The following is an 8,477-nucleotide window of genomic DNA, read 5'->3' as shown; positions in this document are numbered from 1 at the left end:
GAAATTTTTCTCGTTTAGACATGCATAGCATGCAAAAACGTTTTCAGAGTGTGCAAAATAATTAAAAAAAATCTGTTCTGTATGATTTTATTTTAATTATAAAAACAAAATCCAGCATTTAAGTATTATTTTTTTTATTATAGCTTTGAAATAACAAGCCTCCCCAAAAGCATGCACAGTTCATAGAGTTTGTCAGTGTGCATGCTCTGCAAAGCTGCATGTTTGAGTAGAAACCTAAAACTTTCTGAACATTTTTGAGAGGCCCTAATTCATTCAAAAGAAGCTGCCAAACAGCATTTAACATCAAACCCCAGCAGCATTCCAGAAAAAAAAGATGACAAAAGAATTATTAAGCACTTGCAACACCTTTTTATTATATTTGTAAGCAGTAAAATTCTTATCACAATTAAAGGAAGGAAACACCTCTTAAAACTTTAAACAAAAAATTAGCACAGAACGAAACAACTGCCTGTGTTTTTAGCTCATCATTGTACATATTTATAGGCAAAGAAACATTCTTTTTATAAATACTGTTTCATCTGTAGCAAGTAAATACCATAATTTAATTACAAATGGATAAATATGGCAGCTGATATTTACAAAATAGGAAAAGGTGTGTGGGGTACAGACCAGAAAACAAAATAAAAATAAAACAAACCAAAAATTAATTGAAAAAACGGCACAACGTTTATTTGACCTCACAATCTTTCCAGATAGGTTTTTCTTCACAATTCAAACTTGCAAAGCACAAAAAACATCACAAGTTAAGCCCCAGCAAACTAAAATATACATTCACGATCATGATTATTGTGGTTTGTTGGAGTTAGAAGGTTAACTTTGGCACTCTCTCCAGTTTATAGATGTTTTAGTATAGTACAATCAGTTTGCCTCAGGATCACAATAGTCAACATTATAGTACAGTTTTAATGGTAATATGTGCACTAAGATTCCAGTTAGAGAAACAGCTACCTGAAGGAACGTCTATACACCAAAAGACTTGACAAAACTACCACAACCAAATGAGAAGGTGGATTTTATTTTTTTTAAGTTCCTATTTACAGTATGAAACACACCCCTCAGGTTTATCATACACATTTTTCCTCCGCTGGTTATTATCACCCTGTCTGGTGAATATTAAAATAAAAAATAAATGTTTTTGTGTCCAAATAAGAAAACTCCTGTGGAAATGCCCAGTGCTGGGAAGTGATGTGTGTGTGGCTTTATTTTTTTGAGCTCAGTCCTACACATACCATTCACTGAAATTGGAGGACAGGCCACTGTGGCTGGTGGTGTTGTGCACAGCTGAGGCTGGGGACAGGGTTGTGTTGCTTTGGGTCTCGGTGGTGGGGGACACCAGGCCCGGGGGAGTGGACGATTCATAGCCAGAACTTGCAGCTGGTGATGAATCTGATGCAGATGGAGTGGATTCGTGAACCTGGCGGATGAAAGAAGAAGAAGAAATCAAACATTAGAAGTTAATAAAAAATAAAAGCATGAGATGATTTGCAAAGAGATGCAAAAACTCTGAGTAATAGACATATATATTGTATAAGATGTTTACCTTCATGTGTTTTCGTAGAGAGCTGGGGTGTGTGTAGGACTTGTCACACATTTTGCACAAATATGGCTTGTCTGACGTGTGGACGTGCATGTGTTTCTTTCGGTCGCTGCTGTTTGCAAATCTTCTGTCACAACCCTCAAACTCGCACTGGAAAGGTTTTTCTCCTGCAGAAAGAAAACAACAAACAGATGCATATGTGTCAAATGTTTTGAATGAAATCGCCTCGGGCATTGCAATTTTGTGAGCAGAAAAAAACAAGACTTGTGCATAAAATGCAAACGTTAGAATCTTTTTTATTTTTTATTTTAAGTTGAGGGGGTTGATTTTAAAAGCAGTTTGGATAATGGAGGGAAAAATAAGGGGGGGATGGAAAAGGAAGACTTATTTTGCCTAAATAATGCGCATAGTAATTTAGGAAAAGGGTGGGAAGGCCGTCCCTCGATGGGCCTTACACTAGGGGCATACCATTTGGTGCGAAGACAATAAAAATCTAATTAGCACACGATCAATTTCACGTAACCCCCCAAAAATGCGTCCAAATGCTAAAGAAGTGGCTGATAATGGCCCTGTCTAGCACCCCGGCTCCTATCAGAAGGGGCGCAAACAAAAGGCTTTTCCCTTCTACTGCAACCAGCAACTATAGATGCAGAAGTCGAGTTCCTAATATTTAATTAATAAAGCCCTAAAAAAAAGGTCCCCTATGAGGAGAGGAGCGCACTGAAGGAGATAAGTGCTATTAAACCGCGTTGGTGAACGAGCTGATGAGATTTACTATACCAGCCCCGTCTGCTCACGCAAAGCGCTCCTACTGTTCCCACTGACCCATTTCTACCAATGCTGAATAAAAGTAAACAGTATCAGATATCAGGAGAATACTATATATATATATATATATATATTAGAGTCACAGTTGAGCTCCAAAAAAAAAGGAAACACATTTAAAGAGTTAATTATATAGATTTGACTCTAAATCTACTTTGTTACTTTGATTACTATCTATCTTAAGCATCCCAAAATACTTGCTCTTAATCAGATTCTGAGTGCTGTCAGTGAGACGCATTTAGATGACTTGGAAATAAAGGCTTAGACTAAATAAACAGTAAATAAAAATGCAGGATGTTTAAATTATTCTGCAGTTTATTCATAGATGTAGGATATTTGAACCTATCATCTCTACAGGGGTAAAATTTTGGGCCTACCTGTGTGTGTTCTTTTGTGGATCTTCAAGTTTTCCGAGCGAGCAAAAACTTTGCCACAGCCTGGGAAGGGGCAGGGGAAGGGTTTCTCCCCCGTGTGCACCCGAATGTGGTTCACCAGTTTGTATTTCGCCTTGAACGGCTTGCTCTCCCGGGCGCAGTCCTCCCAGAAGCAGATGTGGTTGGTCTGCTCCGGCCCGCCGACGTGTTCCACGGAGACGTGCGTAACCAGCTCGTGCATGGTGCTGAAAGTTTTGTTGCAGCACTTTTTGGGGTTGCTCAGCTGCTCCGGATCGATCCACTTGCAGATGAGCTCCTGCTTGATGCACTGCTGCCTCATGTAGCGGAAAAAGGCACCGGGGTGATGATGGTGGTGGGCTGCCATGTTCATGCCCATGTTCATATTCATGGAGCCGTACTGGTTGTGGAGCTGCGCGGCGGAGTACGGGTCGGTCCTCGGGCTGGAGACCTGGTGGTACTGCTCGGAGCGCCCGAAAACTTCACCCGGCAGTCCGAGCCTCATCTGGCCGTTCAGGACATTCGGCGAACCGTGGGAGCCGTGCTGATCGTGGATCCCGGGGAATAGAATGTGGCTTTGAGTGTCTGTGTGGGTGTGATGAAGGGATCCTGCCGTGGGGCCAAAAATAGCGTGCTGGCCGCTCGCCGGAGAGGATTCTCCGAAGCCGCGGCTGCGGAAGAGAAAGTCCCTGGTAGAGTTGAAGGGGGAGCTCGCGTACGACGTGACATGAGCGGCGTGGGCCCCCAGAGCCGCAGCGGGGTAGCCCGGTGCCTGCGTGGTGAACGCAGAGCTCTGTCCCGGAGAGAGATCGTGGTTGAGCTTGAACGCACCCATGTGTGCGGAGTCTACAAAGCTGTTCTGCGCCAAACTCAAGTCTCTGTCCTGCATGTCGCTCGCTGAGTGATGCCTGGCAAACGAACCCACTCCCAGTCCCGGGAACTGGTGGCCAGCATCCAGTAACATTGTTATTTTGCGTTTAAAAACCAGAACAGAATTCTTTTAAAAATTACAAAAGAAAAAAAAAGATCAAATGTTGACACGCAACAATACGACTTCCAGCTTTAGAAACACCATATCAGGCGTAAATCGAATGCGCTTCTCCGCTCATAGCTAAAAGATACAAACCTAACTAACAATAAAATAATTCAATAATTACTTGGAATCGAAAAATCCAAACGGAAGTGAAAGATTTCCTTGTGTCCTCTTCTCCTGACTACGACCCTTTGATGTTTTACTGAAAATAAAAGTAAAAAAAATACAGTTAGGATTAAAACAGTTATCTTACTAGGCGTCTTCTGCGCGCGCACAAAGAGAGCGGTTGGAGCATCTCAATAATAATAATAAATAAAATTAGAAAAATCACCGCGGTCCAGTTTGGGCACGGATTTATTTCTCTGACTCGGAGTGAGCGCTTTATCGGCGGAGAGTCCCTGTTTCTCCGTGGACTGGCTCTCCCTCCTCTTCTGCCCCCTTTAACTGGAGCCCGTTCGCTCCTTTCGCGCAGTCTGATTGGCTGCAGCGCCTCATCAATCCCAGGTGCCCCTCCAATGGCAGGTAGCGCTCTGGCGACTTAATAGCTCAACGCCATTTTTCCAAGCAAACGATTACCGCCTACTTTTTAGGGGAGAAGATTTTCTCGCTTTTTTTTTTTTCCTCTTTCTTTGAACAGGCTTAGCGGATCACGACAAGATAGAGGGGACCGATTTTTTTTCCCCTTGTTGTTGATATTTTCTGGGTGTTATGCTCTGATCATGGCAGTGAATGAAAAACCATTTATTAGGCAAGAAAATTGTGATTTATTTATCTCAACTTACGTAAATGTGGCAATGTGTGTTTAGACGTGTATTTTGAAAGTTAAAAAAGTCAGATAGATAGATAGATAGATAGATAGATAGATAGATAGATAGATAGATAGATAGATAGATAGATAGATAGATAGATAGATAGATAGATAGATAGATAGATAGATAGATAGATAGATAGATAGATAGATAGATAGATAGATAGATAGATTTCATTAGCATTTGTTTTCACAATCCAACAAAAATAAATACAAAATTGTAAAAGTAAAGGGAAATATACATTTCGAACCCATAAATAAAACCATAAGCATTAAAAATTTGCTTCTGTGTCCAATTAAATTGAACCAGATTTGAACATTTTTGCTTAAATTCAAGAAAGATTATCCAACAAAACATACCCATAGTAGTGGCAGTATCATTCTGTGGGAATAAGGAATCAGATTGCAAAATGGACAGCTGTAAAAGTATTCAAACCCCTCAGACTATTCAAGTAAAGCCTATTTCTGTTTAAATGACACCAAATGAGAAGTTTGACCTGTAATACATCAATCCTTTGGTAAAACATGGCGGTGGAATTACAGTGTTGTGAAGATAAGGCACTATGTTCAGCAAATAAATAAAAACATACATAATAATAGTGATTACAAAACAAATAGCTCCACTGGTTTCCCAGCAACCACAACAGGCCCAGATGTGGTTCTCCAGTTTCCACTGTACTAACCACCAGTGCCATTTGCTGGTGCTTTAATGGTCCTGTTCAACGCTGCTTCTGCTCCCTCTGCGGTTCTCACAGTCACCACACTAAATTAAGTTTCATGTTCTGGTGGCGAACAGTGAAAGGATCAAAGTCAAGTCGATTATCTGTAAATCTAAACATGTTTTAACTGAAAAAATATATATAAACATCTTATTTATATATATATTTTTCTGTTCCACTAAATACATTTAACCAAAAAGCACAGTTTTTCTGGCACCTTTCAACTCACTCTGAGCTGAAACGGTTAACTCACAAGCCATACATCACAGCTGCTCAATTGCTCCCCAAGCCAAAAAGGAAGTTTACTTACATTTTCACCACATAAAATCCCGCGCAGGCTCTGTTGTCCCATGCGCCACAGAGGAGTCCTCCACTCTACCAACTGTCGGCGACAAATAACGGGGAAAGATTGGGGAAAGGCTTTTTGAAAAACTTTTTTTTCTTTAAAATTGTGTGCTTCAACTTATGGAGAGGGGGGGGGAGACTGGGCCGCTGAGTGTGCGCCATTCTCCCAAGTCTATTTCAACCCGCACCACAGGAAACGCAGGAGCTGATCCAAGTTCAAAGTCACGTCTGCCGACCCCTATAAGAAGTTCTTTATTATTTTTTTTCTGGGAAAACCACGGAGAATTCCCAAGATAGAAAGAAAAGTAGAAAGAAAATTAAGAAAAGAGGAAAAAGAAAAAAAATCAATCGTTGAAGGGAAAAAAAATAAAAGAAGGGGGGGTCTGGCCTATTGGAAAATCCCCAGCATTTCAACAGGTTTTTAGAAGCACTTTATTAAACGTTGAGACCCGGCTTGTAGTTGTAACGCATAAATCACTGGAAATATGAGTCAGAATGTTAAGTGAGAGCTCAGAGAAGAGCGCTGACAGCGCGAGCGTTGCACGCGGGAAGCGCCAAAGCAATAAAACGTCCAATCTTGATCACATAAGGAGCGCTGCGCTCCGCTCCGGCTGCGTTATTATAAGCACCGGTTCTCCTCTCTGTTACAGCGACAGTATCAATATGTTGACACGCTGGAAGGTTGGTTGTGCGGCTTCAGCGACCTTGTGTTTCATGGATGTTTGACCTCTGACCCGTTAAGACCACATATGCCGCCCCTTGACTCCTTTTGGGAAAATAACCCATTTTATGACAAAGCGTCTTTGTTTTAGAGGGAGAGAGATGGTCTCCCCCCCCCAAAAAAAACCCCGCACACATCCCTCTTCTTTTCTTTTTTTTTTTCAGTCGGAGGCATCGCCAGCTGTAATAGAGGAACTACAAGTCAGTAAAATTCAACCCAGAGTGTAAACTTTTATGCTTTTATTTCTATTAAAAAGAACAAACGATTCGGTTTAAGTGATTTTACCCCAGCAAACATCTGTAAAGCCAAACTTAAGTGCGTAAATTGTTGACCATATAAGTGAAAAAGAACCCAAATCTAATTTTTAAGTGTTTCTTGATGACTTCTACATTTATGGGGGTTTGAGAAACAAAGATTACAGAACAATCAGTATATTTTATGGGCTTTCCGAAGCAAATCTGCATCATATATTCATATATTTCTTTTTACATCGCTGATATAATAGCTCCCATTGAAGGTGGAGGTGGTGGTGGTGTGTGTGTGTGTGTGTGTGTGTGTGTGTGTGTGTGTGTGTGTGTGTGTGTGTATGTGTGTGTGTGTGTGTGTGTGTGTGTTTGTGTTGGGGGGGGGATTAAATATTAAATAAACACAAAGATAAAATATTTTATCCTTTACACTATTGTAAAACTTTTACCTAAGTTTCTTTAAATACATTTTCATTTTTATATTTTACCCCCTCATGTCCAAGTGACATGCTTTTAATATGTGAAATATTATGATAGTAATTTATGAATTTAAACTAATCTGTTTACCTGGGGGCCATTAGCTATATGGCTCCTTCTTGGGCCCCAGGGACCTACCAGTTACAACGGACGCTCAACAGTTTTATAGCACATTATTACAGTTCAGAAAGAAGGCGAAATAACACTTCTGTAGTCTGTATGTTGGCTCTAAGAAGGGACTAAAACTTTCAAAGTGCAAAATTTTCTTAAAAAACAAGAAGAAAATGATTTTTCTACAGACTATTACAAAAGGTGCCAACGATTAAACTGAATAGAAATTTATTTCAAAATGATGGAAATTGAAATATAGATGTGTGAAGGCACTTTGTGAAAAAGGGAATTATACTTAAACAGATAGAGTTTTGGAATTGTTGTACGCCTTGCCTTATAAAGGTCAGATTAAATAAGCATTAAATCACACTTCACTGAGTAGACACTGAGACACTCAGGAAATGAATCACATCCGGTCAGAATGTACAAGATACGAGTAAAACAAGAAAAAGCTGCAGATTTAAAAAATACTAAAAACAAGGATGGGAAAGTTTTTTGTTGTTTTGCTTTTTTTTTTTACCATTAGACAGTTTCTTAAAATTTTCAGATTTTAATAAATTCTATATATAACCCTTTTTGTTTTATATAACATTAATTTATTGATTTATTATTATAATGTTCTTACATATGTTGTTCATACATTTCTCAAATGTGAGATCAATATGATTATATATCCAATCATTATTTTATTATTGTTAGAAAAAAAAAAAAAAAAAAAAAATATATATATATATATATATATATATATATATATATATATATATATATATATATATATATATATATATATATATATATATATATATATATATATATATATATATATATATATATATAATTTTTTATTTTATTTTATTTTTTTCTCTTATGTGCGTTCTGGACAACTTCTATGTTTTTTCCTTTTTTTATTTCATTTTTGTCTTCTTTGGAAGACTTCCTTACCAAAAAATAACCAAATATGAAATAAATAAACAATATATTCCTGCTGCGCTTTCCTCTCCCGTTCACTCTTAAATCCCATTTGTCAGATTTTACACATTTCATATAAAGACAAACATCTGGCTAATCTAGTAATTTATTTCTTTTGTCATTTGTTTGTTTTTAAATGCATTTACATGGCAAATTAATCGAGAGACATTTGGAAACACGAGCCCTAGGGGTGAATTGGAATGCACTTGTCGCGTAAACTGATATTTCGGTCATCCACAAGCACAGCCACCAGTAAACACACACACGCGCGCGC

The 8,477-nt window shown here is 38.8% G+C and overlaps 1 protein-coding gene across 2 annotated transcripts; it reads right to left on the bottom strand.

Moving 5' to 3' along the window:
• Window positions 1-354: 354 nt before the first annotated feature.
• zic2a (zic family member 2 (odd-paired homolog, Drosophila), a) lies at window positions 355-5,751 on the bottom strand. 2 transcript variants are annotated; one of them, XM_038302403.1, is made up of 4 exons: window positions 5,646-5,751; window positions 2,761-4,010; window positions 1,562-1,725; window positions 355-1,435 (listed from the first exon to the last, which is right to left on the bottom strand). In XM_038302403.1, exons 2-4 carry the CDS (start codon window positions 3,737-3,739, stop codon window positions 1,241-1,243), a joined length of 1,338 nt encoding a protein of 445 aa, XP_038158331.1. In that variant the 5' UTR covers window positions 3,740-4,010; window positions 5,646-5,751; the 3' UTR covers window positions 355-1,240. The 2 variants fall into 2 exon arrangements, with proteins under 2 accessions (XP_038158331.1, XP_038158330.1); XM_038302402.1 differs by lacking the exon at window positions 5,646-5,751 and adding an exon at window positions 4,140-4,320.
• Between the last annotated feature and the right edge of the window lie 2,726 nt (window positions 5,752-8,477).

This window comes from Cyprinodon tularosa, unplaced genomic scaffold, assembly GCF_016077235.1.
Source record: "Cyprinodon tularosa strain WSP-4 unplaced genomic scaffold, ASM1607723v1 ctg49, whole genome shotgun sequence".
Lineage (NCBI taxonomy): Eukaryota > Metazoa > Chordata > Actinopteri > Cyprinodontiformes > Cyprinodontidae > Cyprinodon > Cyprinodon tularosa.
The sequence above is the reverse complement of the archived record's forward strand: the minus strand, read 5'-3'. Positions and strand labels throughout refer to the sequence as shown.

What these genes read in the sequence shown, in the direction of transcription:
- zic2a (XM_038302403.1), bottom strand. Translation starts at nt 3,739, where the DNA reads ATGTTACTGGATGCTGGCCACCAGTTCCCGGGACTGGGAGTGGGTTCG. An exon ending in CCACAAAAGAACACACACAG is followed by an intron (nt 1,726 to 2,760) that starts GTAGGCCCAAAA and finishes TTCTTTCTGCAG; the next exon opens with GAGAAAAACCTTTCCAGTGC. An exon ending in CTCTACGAAAACACATGAAG is followed by an intron (nt 1,436 to 1,561) that starts GTAAACATCTTA and finishes TTCATCCGCCAG; the next exon opens with GTTCACGAATCCACTCCATC.